At 40.5% G+C, this 18,340-nt stretch overlaps 1 protein-coding gene across 7 annotated transcripts in view; it reads left to right on the forward strand.

Moving 5' to 3' along the window:
- Positions 1 to 18,340, forward strand: part of TNS3 (tensin 3) — a 343,602-nt gene that overhangs the window by 220,496 nt on the left and 104,766 nt on the right. For all 7 annotated transcript variants that reach the window (XM_084621461.1, XM_084621462.1, XM_084621463.1 and 4 more), the window contains one exon: positions 27 to 131. In XM_084621461.1, coding sequence (XP_084477587.1) covers positions 27 to 131 — 105 coding nt within the window. The remainder of the gene's footprint in view (positions 1 to 26; positions 132 to 18,340) is intronic.

Raw genomic sequence — 18,340 nt, forward strand, 5'->3', positions numbered from 1 at the left:
CTCTGACCAAGACCTTACCCTTTCAGGATGTGAACACCTGAAGAATGACCATGGAGTGATAATTGACTACAATACCTCAGATCCACTGATCCGCTGGGATTCCTATGAAAACATGAGCCCTGATGGTGAAGGTGAGGAGAGCAAGCTTGTCCCCAGGGTTCTATCATAACAGACCAAGATTAAACTGTTAGCAACTATAAAATACTTACTGGGATGGGAGGAAGGAGAGCTCCCTTACATGAACCAGTGAAATTCTACCATTGTGGGAGTTGTTGACTGTTGTGTCCCTCTCTGTCTAGCCACAGTTGCAGCGTGGCTGCAGGGGGAAGAAAGACCTAAGGGTTATAGAAGTGGATAGGATTCTTGATTTGTGAACAGTGGCACATTTGGGCGTTAGAGAGCTGGTTGGTGTGAATTAGATGGTGGGTAGATGTAGGCTAGAAAGAGTTTTTGTATTAATCGTTGTGTAGCAGCCTTGGGGGTGGCAGGGTTGCTGCTGACTCAGTTTCCCTCTCTTGAACTCCCTAACACCTTCAAAATAGGCTTTCATGTGTTGAGAAACAACCCTTCTTAGGGTCAAAGTTCACAAGGAATCACACAAACTCCCACCCAGCCTTCAAGCTGGCCTACAACTCTTGGTACAACTCTGAGGGCTTGTCTACACTACCTGCCGGATTGGTGGGCAGCGATCGATCCAGTTGGGGTCGATTTATTGCGTTATCGACCACTGAGCGTTCTCCCGTCAACTCCAGTAAACCACCAGAACGAGAAGTGCAGGCGGAGTCGACAGGAGAGCTTCAGCTGTTGACTTACCGCAGTGAAGGCACCGCGGTAAGTAGATCTGAGTACGTCGACTTCAGCTATGCTATTCATGTAGCTGAAGTTGCGTATTTTAGATCAACCCCACATGGTAGTGTAGTCAAGCCCTTAGTCCTGTCCCTGCTGAGGCTTTCCTCTAGCAGACTTGATCTCCACACCCCAGCTTTCCTAACTGGCTCCTGCTCCCTGCAGGCTTTTGGTTTTATCTCCATCCCAAAAGGCCTGTTTTAGCCACATGACCTGCCTGACATATGATAGTGCACACTTTTTCACAATCTGAGTGTGTCACAAGTGGATCCATCTGCCCTTAAAGGCCAGTCATCCTTTTACAAATAGTTTTGACACTTTCAATCTCAATATATACCTATAGTCACTACATCTTGCGGCAAATTCACAGGTTTCAGTTAAAGCACGAAAGCTACATTGTCTGGAACTCTGCAGAAGATATGCAAGACGATAAAGTAAGGGGTGCCCAGGTCAATGGAATACAGACAGGCATTTCCCTTGGTACAATTATATGTCTGTAACTTGCCAGGGACCCTTTATTCCATAAGTTATCCTTCCTTCCTTCCTATCGGTATTTACAGTGCAGTGTGGTCTGGGTGAAAGTAGTGTAAAAGCAGCCGTCATGGTCTCGTTCCTGTTTGCGTGGTTCCTTGATGTTGCCTCAGAACAGGCAAAAGAAGTAATTGTTCTTGGTTTGCGTATTTCTCATGTGAAAGCTCAGAATGTGACACCTGCTTGCGCACACACACAAGCCTGACTCTGTTGCAAGTAAAAACATGAGGGGAGCAGATAAGGCCTGAACGAATGCCAACGTTTCTGTTTTCACAAAGCTCCCTGAAGAAACATGGAAGGAGTAAAGCTAGAGCACTGTCAGCCATGATCTGATTCAGCTTGCATCTTTTTTTAAATCCTTAAGAATCAGTATTGAGTAAAGATTGAGAGAAGTCTGTGTGTGTGTGTGTGTATGGAGGGGTAAGAGAGATGAGTTATACAAGAAACTTCAGTTTCTCCACCACAACACAGTTGCACAAGGGCACCTCATGATAGCATGAACAGACGGCTGCTCTCCCATAGGAAACAAGCCAGCAAAAAGGTTGAAAGACTGAAGCAAGGCCATTGCCTCCCCCTCTCCTCTGCATGATTCCACCAAGCAGGGTGAGTGCGGGCACTGCAGGCAGCCATCTGCTCCATGAGAATGGATGGAGCACACTGCGTGTGTAAATGCACACGCACACTCCACTGATGTGCAAGGAGCGGCATCTAAAAAGATTGTGCTTTACCTGAGGCAAAATCTCCTCTTTGGGTGGTCCAGCACTGTGCTGTTCCCTGCATCGGGCTACAGTAGAAATGCCATGCAAGCCGTTGAACCGATTCTGTAAATGACTTTCAGTGTTGCAATCAATAAGTAAAAACTCACACATTCCATGATACTGCTCGAGATACCTATCCAGGAAGTTACAGAAAAGCAAAGAAATGACTGTGCAGCCAGAACGTTGGAGGGGAAGTAGTTCTGATGTAAAGTGTCTGATCCTCATGTCTATATAGGCCTTGTGGGTGGGATAGGATCAAGTGGAATAGAATCTGACGTCATGCTATTTGCTGCTGTTAGAAATGCCTTCCACTTCTGTATATATTTAATGTGTACTATGTGCTTAAGAGACATAGGGAGAGTTCTGCTGCTTTTGTGACAGCAGCTTTGTTTAAAGTCTCTTACATCTGATGTTGTTACAGGTAGCTTTCTTCAGCTAAATGTTTCTGTTCCAATTCAGACTTTTTAGGGCATGGGACATTTTAGAGCATTTTGCCTGTACTTATAATTCCCGTTGAAATCAACAGGAGTAATATACGTGACTAGAGGGCAGTAGATGACCTATATATAGTATGCATACTAACGCCTCCTCACTTTTTTGTGCATATTAAGAACTGGGGGGTAATGAAATATATCATCAAACCTGCACGGCCATTCACAGATACCGCAAGCTTCATGAAACTGACAGACTTTGTAACTTTTCAGGTTGGCTTTTAAAAAAAAATGAATAATTTGAAATTGAAAGAGACCTATTTTGTTCTTGTTGACACTTTATGCACAGAGGGATTGCACCCCATAGCACTGTGTTGTGACTGAAGGTACAAAACTGAGAAAGAGGTGATAAAAAGGAAAAACCATACAGTAAAATGTACCCAGTTTTTCTGAGTCTCCGATATTGGTTTGAAATAGCTAGATGCAGGGGGCTCACCACTAGTTGCAGAGAGAGAATTGCCTCCTAAGTGTTCCTGACCTCCTGGGTGATTAGCAGGGATTCAAGAAATCTGTTTGTCATGGAAAAACGCAGAAAAATGCAGAATTTGCATTTTTACAGAGAATCTTTTACATATTGTTAAGAAATGAAAACACATAGAATAGAACCTTGTTTATCTGATCCTCCATTATCCAACGCTTTGTATTAGCCAAACCAGCAGTCACTCGGGGCTGATAGCGGCTGGGGCTTGGGCAATCAGCCCGGGGTGGCTGGGGCTCAGGGGTTCAGCCCTGAGAGGCTGGTGGTTCAATTAATATGGAGAACCGGAGAACAGACGCTCAGATAAATGGGGTTCTACTGTATATCAATAAAACACTATGTTCAACTGATACCTATATATATTGTGACTAGGGAAACTAAACTTCAGTGTTTCATTTTAATTGTGGAAAAACTCAGATTTTTATGGTTTTTTTAATCAGAGAATTGGGTGGGGGGGTGTTATAACAGAAAACTAGGATTCCTGGTGATTAGTGGAGCAGTGTTTACATATGTCTAGAATAGGAGGAGTCTGCAGACAGCTAGTCCCCTATGGCTGTAGTTCCCTTTCCTTTCTCCTTAAGGGTCTAGAATTTTCTGGCAGTTGGGGAAGGAAGAAGTGATTGAAAAACATTGTTAATTTCTTCATCTAGACACTTATTTCTCTTCAGAGCCCTTGATGAGCAACTTTATATGCTAGCTCATGTTAACACACTTCCTCCATATGCATATACAACTTTAGAAACAGCTTCTTGCTCTCTGATTTTGAGTCAGTATCACATTCCCCCATAACTGGGTGGTACCTTTCCTGGGAGTCTTCTACTATGATGGTTCAAAATATGTGACTGAGAACAGTATTTGGGACTGCAATGGTAGAATTCGAGAAGTTGTTTGTGCTGTCGTTAGACTGATAGAGATGGTATCACCTACTGTAAGTTCCTCATTTTGTTCCTGTGGTCTCTATAGCTTTGGGTGTTTATCTTTTCAAACCACGTTTGTTAGAGGAGGAAGGGACCAGCAATGATGATATTGTTAATCGTTATTGCTGTTTTTCAGTTTGATGACAGCAGCATGATATAGTAGAGATACTGTTTGTAGATAGCAGCGAGATGACCAAAATTTACTTATTTCCGGAAAAGGCAGCAAAATGTCTGTAACAGCTTTGCCACTGTACATTGTATAATGCCCACCAGATTGTAGTGTATTTCATTATCTCTGGTTATTTTAATGTTCCCACTCCAGATGAGTACCATGGCAGTTCAGGAGTGTGCTTTGGTTTGAACAGAGTGACAAGCATTCTTGGTTGAATTCTTGGCTGAGATTATTCCAGAGATAGAGTCACTGCAGCAAGTTATGCATGATCATGTCTGTCATCCAAAGAAGACTGCATGATGCACAGCAAGAGTGTCGAGTATGCTACCTGCACACACACTGTTTAGTTTAGTAGGCAGCAACGCTAGATAGAAAAAAAAAACATCATGCCCAGCATCAGAGACCATAATAATGGGCCAAATTAATGCCTGGTACAACTTGTTTGAAAATGGATTTACAGAAAGGATGAATTTAGTCCATTCTTGTTAAATGTTTTTTCACTTTTAACGTTTCATCTATTTAGTAACCTCTAAATCTTTCCACAACCTGACAATTAGCTAGCAAAAACCTGTGGGAGAGAGAGAACACACACTTACATGGTAAATTGTCTTAAAATGACAATTTTTTTAAACTAAGGAAGCATTAGGCAAGTGTTTCAGCTGGTCTGCACAGTGTTAGAATCCCTTAAATGTTTTTTTTTTCCATCTGATCCCCTTGTTTGCTTCATAGTAAGTGACAAACTGTGATGTTTGCCAGCAGTGCCTGAAAATTGGGGAAGTCTGGCTCTCAAAAGAAGTGGCTTTGGAGCCTCAAGCCAAACTCCTGTAGGGCACAAATCAGTCCAAATTGCCATACCTAAAGTGGTGGGTAACAAAATATCTGGGCTATCCTGAGAATAGTCAAATATCCCATATTTAGAAATAGCCAAAAGTTTACAAACTTGCTTGTTCCTACCTTTTCTTTTTTATGGAGAAAAACATCTGAGAAGTGTTTCCAGGTAAGCAATAACTGGCTTCCTGGAATGCACCCATGTGACATGATTTGATGGGGGTGTTTGACTTTTATTTGAAATTTTTTCTCCTGTTCAACCCAAAGTAAATAACTGTTGAATGGGGAGCTGCCCTCTCTCGTAGTTAAACACTTGTTTTCCCAGAGGGCCCCTTCAGTATTGCAAAATTCAAGGGCTGAGACAAAACTGCTTGGCTTTGGTGCCTCGAAAGGAATGCAAATGCCTACCAACAAAAACAGCGGGGTCGGTGCCATTTCTGGTAAGTGAAACTGAAATATAAATTGGTCATGATCAAATGAACTCCAACTTTGATTCTTGAACTATATACAAAGTTGTTTAAAAGACAGAAAGCGAGAGATTTGGCAGGCAAGAAGAAAAATGTTTATTTTCATTTGAAAAATGATGTACTACAACAATTCCCCTCCATTCCTGTTTGGCAATGATAATAGAAACACGGAATGATTGGATTTATCAAACAAAACACTGCCAACTTGGAGCAGTGTCTTTTATATCTGCCTTCAATTGTGCCTCTTTCAGAGGAGACTTTTCTCTTTTAGTGTCATGTGTGGACTTTTTTATTAATTATTATTATTATTATTGAACAGGAGATTCTCATTAAGTTGAAGATAAATAAATGGAAGTTGGTTTATTTTGGTCTTCAGTAATGCTGAATGTGAAGATATGATTAAGTGTCTTGTTTCCACATGTGCTGTGATGGGCAGACTTTGATTCCCATTTCCCCTTCCCTCTTCAACAGTGTCCACCCGTATAATGATAGAAACTTGTGGCTTAAATACTTCTGACACTGTTGTGTATCTATGCATTGTGGAAAGTGTACAAGTTCAGGCTGGCATATTTTAGATCTGTATTTGGATAGTTAGACTGAGATTGTTCCAGTCTGTAATCTGCATGTTCCTTGTGATGACTCTCCTTAGAAAAAGAAAGATTAATCTCATGGCTAAACTGTGGACTGGGACTCAGGAAACCTGTGTTCAGCTCCTGGCTGTGCCACAGACATATTGTATCACCCTGGGCAAGTGCATTAGGGCCAGATTTTTAAGTGCTTAGCACCCACAGCTGAGGCCAGATTTTCAGAACTCCTGAACACACTACAGTAATGCTTTTGGCTTGATTTTCCAATGGGTACAATAACATTTTCTGTCTTCTGCCCTTTGTCTGTGTGTCTATTTAGATTATTAAGTTTGTCTATTACCATGCGTACCTTTTACACCTAGCACAATGAGACCGTGATTTTGGTTGGGGCCTCTAATTACTGTCCAACTTAACAATTTAACAGGAAGAGGAAGACTACAAGTGGGAAATTTTAACAAAGAATTCAAAGATAATGAATAAGAAAAAAAATAATGCTCTGGGAATACCTTTTATAAGTAGAAATACATGGATTCTGCGCTGCCATGGGAAAAAAGTTGTTTGGTTTTAAAAGCATTTGTTTGCTTTGAATTTTTTTCCGCACCTCTAAGTCACCAATTGTAATAGGAAAAATATGTTGTTTTCCAAAAGGTGAATTCACGCATTCTCCACACCTGCAGAGGAATGTCTTCATTAACTAGCGCTGGGCAAAATTTTTCAGCTAAAACTTTTTGGTGAAAAATGCAGAATCAGCAACACTGAAGCATTTAACAAATTTGTGTCTGTTTTGCTGAATTGTTCATTTAAAAAAACAATTCCAAAAAGTCAAAACATTTTGTTTCAATCTTTCCTAAATTAATTGATTTTTGATTTTTGATTTTTTTTCTTTTGTGGGTTGAAACAACTTTTCATTTAGAAATGTCCCTGCAATTTTATTAAAAAGTTAAAAAACATTAAAAATGCTTAAAATGTAACCATTACATTGGACCCACCATGTTTAGTTATTCCTTTTTAGTTAGCTGAAAAAGTTGTAAAAGTTTGGTTTCGGTTTGACCTCGACAAATTTTTTTTAATTGTCAGCAAACTGAAAAATCTGTTATTCGTTACTTTTAACAGCATAGATTTAGAGATTGATGTCCAAATTGCTATCTCCCACCTAGGGACAGGAGAATGCCATAGAGAGAGGCTCTTCTTTATCCCATTACATTAAATGCAGTGGAGGCCCAATTCTACAGAGCTACCCCAGTGCAGCTTCCATGGGGTTCTTGGAGGGAGAGCAAATGATATGTGCCTTTTCCCCATTAAGAGCTGTCTGAGCAGCTTTCCCACTGCTTGTTGTTTGTTGTGGAAGTGGACAGGACAATCCAACCTATGTTTGCTTCAGCAGACTATTTAAAACCAAGTAGAAGGAGCAACCTAGTTGAATAAATGCTTGATTGTGCCATATATTTTGGACACACTGCTCAACAGCAGATCACTTGCATGACAGGATTACTTCTGTAAAGTGCCAGATCTTGAACACATAAGTATGGATTGTGCAGATTTTAAAACTGCCTTGTGGATGCTTGAACTTTGGCACTTAGTTTTCTATAAATTTCGAAGCAATGGTGGGGAAAGGCCAAGGAAGAGAAGTAATCAGCTCGTTCCCCCCTTCTCCATCCCTCTCTGAATGTATGCACTGTGTTCTTCTTTGTATACTGCTTCTTAGTGTGCTTGCCACTTCTAGAGGTGGTGCTGGTGGGAATAGAGAATATCATCAATCATGAGAGAATTTGAACAAGAGAAACAGGTCACAACACTTCTTAGATGAAATTACGTGACAATCCCAGAAACACTAGTACAAATAGGGTTAAAATTAGGTAAGGTTTAAACAGTTAGTTTAAAAAAATACTCCAGAAAATCAGAACACATCTGTCCCAAATATTGTCTTTCTCCCAGATAACTGAACCTTTAAGGGATCAGCTTGGTTTGACTGAGTATCCCTATTCTGGAGCTAGTACTGCCCAGTCCCCATCACAAGCCAACTTTGCTCTTTATGTTTTCCATTGTGCTCATTTCCCCCTTCTCTGTTCATCGCCATAACTCCCAAAGATCCCTCCCAACTTTTTGATCCCACTATAGGGCTTTGACTAGCTTCTTTACTGACCCCCAAGCTGTGACTCCTTATATATTGTTATGGTGGGAGTCCCCAGGTGGTGCTGTTAGACACAGAATTACACATTCTTTCCTCTTAGTGTGCAAGAAGATTTTGATGGTTGGCAGGACATGCTGAGGAATTAGTTTTTGGTTTCTTGTGCTTAACTGCAGGGGAGAGGGAGCTGTCGGAGTTGTAGGAGTTTGCTGACTGCCTTGGACACTGATTAGTGTCCATTCTTGAAGCACAGCTTCTCCCTGGGATCTGGGCACTGATGCTGGCTGAGATTACTGGAAGACTAGATTGCCCTGCATGCATTTTGGCCATCTCATTTCCGGACTGTGAACGAAGCAGGCTCCACATCACTGATTTCTCCTCTCCTGGGAAACCAATCTAAAAAGCCCAGAACATCTGCTTCTGCACAGCAGAGGGGCGATGCTGTTGTAAAAACAGGACAGTGGTGTCATTGGTGGGGTCAACAATATTTTCCAGGTTTGGGGTTCCCTTGCAAATGATGTGTAGTGCAGTGACAACACCTCTGAATGGCAAACCTCAGATCATGTGAGATTTATAACAGAGTAACCTGTCCACTTGATCCCATCAGAGAAACAATCAGATTTGCTGGGGAACATCAAAGTTACAGTAAAGAGTTTTTGGCAAGGGTAGGGAGCAGAGTCACAGATAGGGAGTAGTAGTCTGAAAGGAGGCCCAGTTGGAGTTTGAAGAGAGGAAAGAAAGACCTCCTGTCAGAGGCCACGGAAAGAGAGCTGGGGGTCAGAGTTGAAGAAATATGAAGAACACTTAAACATTCTTTTATACACAAAAAATACAAGACCTTACAAATAGATTTTTTTTTTTAAAAGGGAAAGTTACATAACATTTTGGGCCTACAAATATCCTGATAATGTCCTAGCTAATAAATAGAATTGTGAATCTGAGCTTCAGTTATTTTTCATCTTTAACAAAGTGAATCACACAAGGCACAGTTGCACCATTGAATGGAAACACATGGAACAGGCATTAAGAAATAGAAGGCTCTTCTTGAAAGGCTGTCTGTAGCAAGCTTCTACTCCTATCACCAATTCTCTTTAAAGAACTGTAGAGACTAATAGTATAATGATATTTCCCACTTCACTTGCATGAATTTACTAAGCCCTGTTAATAATAGAGTGGAATGTATTAATAACCCTCCTGAGTGCCACAACTCGGATTTCAGTGTCTCATTTTTTATGGCAGACTCATTACTATATAATTAGTCCTGCCACGAGTGCAGGGAACTGGACTAGATGACCTCTTGAGGTCCATTCCAGTTCTATGATTTTATGATTACACTGAATAGTCTGTACAGAATACATCCTAGAGATATATGAATGCCTCATATTAACACTCCATGCCACAACCGTTTCTAGGATTAAGGATTATTTAAAGTAAGCACCTGTAGACCATCAGATTTTAAGGTCCTTATAGCTATCCACAGAGGAAAAAGTCCATATTAATACTATTAGCCCTATCCGCAGCCTTTGAGTTAATCAACTATGGGATTCTGTTTGTCAATGAGGCCTTGCTTTGGCAAGTGGAGTGGCACTAAATTGAGTCTATTCAATCGTCATGGATAAATCCAAGAGTCATCATCGGCTCCTCCATCTTCACCCTCACTCCAACTCCAACAGCTCTCACTTGTGGAGTCCCAAATTAGGAGCTGATGTAAAGCTCTTTGAAGTCAATGGAAAGACTCCTGTTGATTTCAGTGGGCTTTGGACCAAGCCATTAATGAATATACTAAGCCACCATGAGAGAGCATGAGATGGTATGGGCTTCAGTTCTAACAATTTGCTGATGATACCTAGCTCCTCATCTTATTTTCATCAAACACAGATAATGCAGACCCTTAGACATGCTTGTGCCCCCTACAAAGCAACCTGTTCAAGCTCGGTCTGGCTAAAACAGAGGTGATGCTGCCTTGTCACCTCCAGTAAGGAGAGGGAAGTACTTTGTAGACCTGGCAAGAACTCTGACATCAACTCTCATTGTAGGCATCTTCTCTGCGGTTTCCAAGGCAACATGCAGTCTTGGGGTTCTCCTGGATTATTTGCTGTTTCCAGACACCCAAATAGCAGCAATGGCTAGAAATATCTTTTGGTTGGTTAGGGACTGCACCCTTTCCTCTCAGACACTTGCCCACTGTGATCCATGTGTTCCTGACCTTTATCCTATTGATAGAATAATGTAATGCATTTTTGCTGCAATGACTATGGAATCTTCAGATGGTCCAGCGCATAGCAGCCCACCTGTTAGGTACTGCAGACTAACTAGAGCACATCACACTGGTTCTTCATACTCTTTATTGGTTCTCCAGCCTATTCCAGATCATCTTCAAGGTCCTTTTAATTGTGAAGGCTTGTTCCTCACTCTGGTACCCATCTTGAAATTTTTTTCCTAAAATGGGATGCTCCATGTGGAGGAACACAGAGTAAAACATTCAGGACCTTGCAGCTGAGTGTTCTTGGTGATAGAAACATGAGTCCCACAGTAGTGGGACTTGTGCTCCTAAATCATTTTTGAAAATCTCACACAATGACCATAACCCCCCAGATTAAATATTTAATCAGTTTAGTACCCTTCTGTATTCCAGAAGATGTATTCAAGCAAATTGAGAGCATCTTCAAGGATTTTCTATACTATGGTAATGCCATCTTTAAATAAATTTCACACTCCACACTCAAAAGAAAGACTAAGCTTATGAAATTGCCCTTTTGTATACCAATTAGCCTTTATCATAAACAGTGTTTACAATGGTACTGTACATTTTTTGTAAAATGGATGACCAGCAGCATCATGTTGTCTGTGTGGGTTTAGTTCCTTCTGTTGCTTCACCATCATAATTATAACTAATATTGCAATCAGTCTAAATGTCTAATGAGAGAGGAGCCAAGCACCCAATCAAAGATGCAGATGCTGCTGTAGCGCCCATGAAAAAAAATGCATTCCTAATCTTGGCATTAGGAATAAACAACAGCCAGTTTTGTGGGGTATTCCAGAGATTGGCTTTGCTTTTGAAACAGACAAAAGAAAGAGGATGAAATGAATTCACGATTTCACAGTACATTTAATAGTAGGATGCTTTGCCTAGTGCATTGCCATTGCAGTTTTATTCCTGTGCCAGTACTTTTTACTGTTGTGTTGCTAGTTATTCAAACACAATTAGGTCAAGTTAAATCCATACTTGAATCACAAAGAAAAGTTTGCAGCAGAATTGGAATCATCATGACACAATAAATACTAGCAACTGGATAGGAAGTTGCATTAATTAATATAATTTAATCTTTGCTTGTTTTTGCTCACTGGGATAATGTCATGAAATCCAAATCTCATTTTCGTGTGAGTACTAGGTGGACAGCAGTCATCCAATATTACAACAGCATGTCTCAGTACTATATGAATAAGACCCTTCGTTTTCAGTTTAAACCGATTTTTACCGAAAAATTCCTGGGTTTTACAAAAAGTATTATTCATTTTTTTCTGATTTTCACCCTACTTTTGTATAATTGAAATATGTAAAAAATAGGGCTGTCAATTAATCGCAGTTAATTCAGATGATTAACTCGAAAATATTAATCGCACTGTTAAACAATAATATAGCAATTTAAATTTATTAAATATGTTTGGATATTTTCCGACATTTTCAATATTGATTTCAATTACAACACAGAATACAAAGTGTACAGTGCTCACTTTATATTATTATTTTTGATTACAAATATTTGCACTGTAAAAATGATAAACAAAAGAAATAGTATTTTTCAATTCACCTCATACAAATACTGTAGTGCAATCTCTTTATCGTGAAAGTGTAACTTACAAATGGAGATTTTTTTTTTTTGGTTACATAACTGCACTCAAAAACAAAACAGTGTAAAACTTTAGAGCCTACAAGTCCACTCAGTCCTACTCCTTATTCTGCCAATCGCTAAAACAAACAAGTTTGTTTACATCGATGGGAGATACTGCTGCCTGCTTCTTATTTACAATGTCACCTGAAAGTGAGAACAGGTGTTCACATGGCCCTTTTGTAGGTATTTCGGAAGGTATGTACATGCCAGATATGCTAAACATTTGTATGCCCCTTCATGCTTTGGCCACCATTCCAGAGGACATGCTTCCATGCTGATGATGCTCGTTAAAAAAATAATGTGTCAATTAAATTTGTGACTGTACTCCTTGAAGGGAGAATGGTATGTCTCCTGTTCTGATTTACCCACATTCTGCATATATTTCATGTTATGGCAGTCTTGGATGATGACCCAGCACATGTTGTTCATTTTAATAACACTTTCACAGCAGATTTGACAAAATGTAAAAACGGTATTGATATGAGATTTCTAAAAATAGCTACAGCACTCGACTCAAGGTTTAAGAATCTGAAGTGCCGTCCAAAATCTGAGAGGGACAAGGTGTGAAGCATGCTTTTAGAAGTCTTAAAAGAGCAACATTCTGATGCAGAAACTACAGAACCCGAACCACCAAAAAGAAAATCAACCTTCTGCTGGTGGCATCTGACTCAGATGATGAAAATGAAAATGCGTTCATCCGTACTGCTTTGGATCATTATTAAGCAGAACCCATCATCAGCATGGAAGCATGTCATCTGGAATGATAGTTGAAGTATGAAGGGACATATGAATCTTCAGCCCATCTGGCACATAAATATATTGCAACGCCAGCTACAACAGTGCCATGTGAACACCTGTTTTCACTTTCAGGTGACATTGTAAACAAGAAGTGGGCAGCATTATCTCCTGCAAATTGTAACCAACCTTGTTTGTCTGAGCGATTGGCTGACCAAGAAGTAGGACTGAGTGGACTTGTAGGCTCTAAAGTTTTACATTGTTTTATTTTTAAATGCAGTTTTTTTGTACATAATTCTACATTTGTAAGTTCAACTTACATGATAAAGAGATTGCACTACAGTACTTGTATGAGGTGAATTGAAAAATACTATTTTTTTTACAGTGCAAGTATTTGTAATAAAAAATAAATAGAAAGCGAGCACTGTACACTTTGTATTCTGTGTTGTAATTGAAATTAATATATTTGAAAATGTAGTAAACATCCAAAAATATTTAAAATAAATGGTATTCTATTGTTGTTTAACAGCGCCATTAATCACGATTTTTTTTAAATCGCTTGACAGCCCTAATAAAAAATAATTTGTTTTATTAGGAAAATAAGGTACATTGCATAAAATATACAATAATACATTAGTCATTAGTGTGTATATGCAACGCTGCCTGTTGAAGTAAGATGATGTATTAGTCTAGAAGATACATGCAATAAACAAGCATGCATGCAAGCTCTGAAGTGTGTGTGCATCTGAATGTACTGATGAATCTCACACCCACTGTGGACACATTTCAAGCTGTTAGCAGACAACGGTTAAACATTTTACACACTAAAATGGAAAGAAAACAAAATTCTGTATGAGAATATGTTTCAGAACACAGGAAAGTATTCAGAAGTTTAAAAAAAGAACAAAAACAGGAGGAAAGGATGAAGTTGAATGTATGTGCAGCAAATGGTGTGGCCCAATTACTAAATGTAAATATGTGTAGGCTAGTAGTTCTAAGTCTGCAACAGTAAACTGTTTGTTCAAATAAAAAGTTTTATTTGAGGATTAGAGAAATATTGTTTTCTTAAACTCAGAGGTGGCATTGGGTTTTGAGTTCTGGTTTAGTTCTGCAGCAGACCACATTGATGAACGGAATTCAAAGTATTAATCTACTGAATACTTTTCCCCCTGTCTTTCCATCCACCAAAATAAACACCAATATTTACCCAGAAAAATTAAGAGTTTTTTGCACTGATTTTCACCTGGTTTTGTTGTTGTGTTAGTAAACACTGAAAAATTCCCAGGAAAAATTAAATAAAACCCGAAAACGAAGGGCCCTATATACGAACAACACAATGTAAGGAAGATTATAAAATAGCAGAAATCTTTGAGCAGTAACCATTTCAATAGTATTTTTAAAGTTTGGCAAAGCCACTTAAGATAAAAGATCAAAAGTTTATTAAAACAAGCCAATGTTGGTACCTGTTTTAATGGAATAGGTAGTAATTTCTAGGTCTTCAGGCCTGAAGCCCTAAAAGTGTGCCTCTGTCAGTCTTGGCTCTGGGAATTTAAAAAGTTACCATAGTAGGACAAACAAAGAGCTTATTTGCAATCGGAGTTAGACAAAATTGAACTTAAAATACTAAGCCACAAACAAACGTATATCATTTTGTGAACCAATTCTTTCTTCGCTTGAGGAAGCACTAGAGACACTAAGATCCAAATTCTACCCTTTTGAGTGTTTTCTCACTGACATGGGAAATGTGTGTTGATGGCTGTATGGCCATGGGTGGCCAGTGAACTGTTCAGTGGAGGAGGCTAGTCCCCGGCCCCTCCCCTTCTGCCCAAGGCCCTGCCCCTCCCCTGCAAGAGCCCAGAGCACCCCCACCACGGCCCCCCAGCCCCAGTGCTGGGCAACCAGGCACATGGCCCCAGTGTCTCCAGCCCCAGTGTGCCAGGTGGCGTGGCCACAGGTCCCCCGGCCTCAGTGCGCCGGGCGACTGGGCGGCATGGCCGCAGTGCTGGGTGGGCAGCGCAACACAAGTGCCAGCTGCCCCAAGTCCCTGTGGCAGGCCGCCCAGCCCCAGCTCCAGCCCCAGCCAGCCTGGGCCAGGGCTGAACGCTAGGAATATCCTCTCCAAAGTTTTGTAATAAAGGCTGAAGAACTTTAGAAACACAGGGAGAATATTTATTGTGTGACACCAGTCAGCTGACTGGTTAGGGTTACAGTTGGTGTTACAATGAGTTGGGGTTACAGTGATACTAATAAGACCAGGGTTTTCATCAATAGATCCTAAAGCACTTTGCAAAAGAGGTCAGCATCATTATCTTAATTTACAGATGGAGAAACTGAGGCACAGAGAAGGGAAATTACTTGCTCAAGGTCACCTAGCAGAACAATGGGAGAAGCAAGAGTAAAACCCATGATGCCCGAATCTAGTGCTTTATCCCCTTGACCAGACTTCTTCGATAAAATGTTATACTAATTGTTTGGCAGGGATCAATATCCACTGACTTCAATGGCTATTGTTACAGCAAAACAAATAAATCAAATACATAAATACATTAAATAAAACCAGCCACAAAAAAGCCCACAAACTAATACACCCAATTAATAAAACATAGGCTAAAGGTCTGACCCCTCCTGACATCCTGTCTCTTGTTAGATAGAGGTCAACCATTACTATTTCTGAATGTTCATGGCTTTCTGATCACATGGCAACACAGAACCATTCTTTCTCCAGTGACCAGTTAAGACAAAATGGTGGGCCTTCTGTGTGTTGCTCTGGGCACTTTTTCATATGGGTGTTACTTCTGTCAGCCCACAAGCACTGTCAACAGCATTCTGGATGTTCTTAAGAAAAAGAGAGCCAGTTCTCCTGGCCCCATCAAAGTAGGGCTATGTAGAAGAGATCTGAAGGCAGAATGCTGCTCTACCGGAATACAACATCCAATCCCAATGGAATCATATTCTACTGGAGCATTTTTTTCTTATTGTCAGGATCCTACACCCCCATACCATCACTGTCTGTAAAAGAGACTAAAAGAAAAGAAAAATCAAGGATGACTCCAGTTAATGTACAATCCTTTACTGATCCATAAATACAACATCAAGTAAACAGATGTACATCATTTATTTTTACTATAGGGTTGAACTTAAAACTCTTATTGTCTTGTAAACAGCTGGTGGGTAGTTTAACATTATACATATTATGGAGACTGATGAAGTGGTGACAGGCTCTGAAGCAGAAAATGAATGCTCTCTAATGGTATGGCTATTTGGTAGTGATGCATAGACATTTGCACATTGTCATACGTTTTAGAGTAAAGGTTTGTTTTGTGGGCTGCAGTGTGGTGAGACGCAGCTGTTACTAAAAGAGTAAAGACTTCAAGGAGCCAAGGGTGGTTCTTTGCAGACTGACTCCACCTAATTTGAGCTGATTCACTCCAGAGATGGAGGGGCGGAGGGGTCAGTGCTTGCTGGGGTTTGAGGGGGTCTTGACAGTAGCCGTCGCTAGATAAAAATAAGCGTGATTAATGCTGGAGAATCCTGGACACACTCCCCGCCCCCCCCCCCGAGTTGTATTGAAATCATGAGGGGGGTGGGGAGCAAGGTTTGAGTGGAGAAGCAGCCATACCTATTTGTGGGCTGTTTACTTTAGAAAAAAACCTCAAATACAGAAAAAATGATCGTTAAATGATCTAGGAATTGCAGCTCGCTCAGCTTCAGTTCAGATGAGTTTACACTGGGGGGCGGGGAACGGGACCACAGTGGAAAAAACTAGCTTGTGGACTGAATTACCTTTTCAAACAACACATTTCCACTCCTCCCTGGTTCCAGGAGTTCAGATTTCATTGATTGTGCCCTCCGGCTCCTCCCTGGTGTTTACATTTTTACTGGCCCTTTTTTGGCTGAATCAAAGTCTCATGCTTCTCCAGCAAGACCAGCTACCTTCAGCAGCAGCAGCTGTAGCAGCGGGAACAGTGAAGTCGCGTGTGTCCCTATGAGCTGTCGGCTTGCAGTGCCTCTTCCTTTCCTCGTATGTAGCCTTTTGCTCGGGGAATATTAGCTGATTTTCATAAAGCCAGTGACGGACGACGGCAGAAATTTCCTGAAGTTGTCGAGTGAAAGGTAAGAGGTTTCCTTATGGTTGAGAGCTGGAAATACAACCCACCTGCCTTTCTGTTTGTATTCCGTGTATGGGAAGAGCTTGCAAAGAGTGGGGCTTTGTAGTTAGAAGAGAAAGGAAAAGACAAGCGTGCACACACGCCAAAAAGGACGTTTAACCTTGCAAGGAATGCAGCTCTGGACTTGTCCAGGTTTGCCCGAGGGAAGAAATATTTATATGTAAGGTTGAAAAAATAATCCTGATCTCTTACAATGCTTCCTGTTGTAAAGGGATCAGTAGTACACTGTGTATGGAGTTTGTATTTGTAACCTTTTTCCTTCTGGTCAGGTGGACTGAGTCAGAACTGTTGTTGCTGGGCCTGTGGTACATGTGTTTACCTAGCTGGCTTGCATTTGTGTGTGTTTTCACAAGCGGTGAAGGACTGGAAAGGGGATAGCTGTGGGGACAAGTCAAAAGACTTTGAAATGCTTTTACTTACAAGCCTGCCTTCAGGTATTTGGATTTCAAGAAAGGAAGTGCTGGGAAATGAAGACTTTGGAGGGGAGCTGAATTCATATGTGTTAGTGTTTCAGCTTCTACTTTTTATGTGTGTTGCTCTTTGTATATTAGTTATAGGCATAAAAATACCTTCCAGTCTGAGGCTTTCAATTAGAAGGGAGAGTCTGATACCAGTCTATAGTTCAGGTTCAGTGTTGGAATTTTTGCCAGGTTTTAGCCTTGGCAGTTGAAGAAGAGGCAGACTAGCTCTTATGAGGGGAGGTCAGACTGAAAGAAAGTGGGCCCCTCTAGTTTGGGTAACTGAATTCCAGCACTGCTTAGATCGCCACTGTTTTGAACTCCCCTTGTTTTTTGACAGCAGTCTGTAAAATACTGAAGTAACAGTGCTGCTTCCCTGGAAAAAATGAGAGCATGGCTGAGCTTTGCACTGAAATGAGGTATTTCAGACAGACAGCTTTTGTGATGCCAGCTCTTACCAAGGTGCATTTAGCTTTGCTTTGGTAGTGTATCTGCCCGTTTCCCTTTGCCTAAAAGAAACTCTTTCTCTCTCTCTCTGTATATGTATTTATTTTTGTAACAGGAGCTGGGTATCATTTTTCTTTTATGGATCTAAAGAAGTGGGAAATTTTTAAAAAAATGTCAAGACTGAAATATTGCAAAGCCTTAAAGTCTTCATGCAGAGCTATTCCAAGAAAGCCTCTTAAGGAAAAAAAAAATCTAGTGGTTAAGTAGTATAGGGGCAGTATGCCAAAGCTTTGTTTGTTTTTTTTTCAAACTTATGGGATTGTAACAGTTCATCTCCTTATTTCTATTTTAGAAAAAATAGCCAAGATTTCTTTCATCCTAGTTCATATGTCAAAATTATCTGAATCCTGCACTTCCTGAGAGGCACTAAGTGTC

The sequence above is a fragment of the Lepidochelys olivacea genome (assembly GCF_965140295.1).
Source record: "Lepidochelys olivacea isolate rLepOli2 genome assembly, chromosome: 2".
NCBI lineage: Eukaryota > Metazoa > Chordata > Testudines > Cheloniidae > Lepidochelys > Lepidochelys olivacea.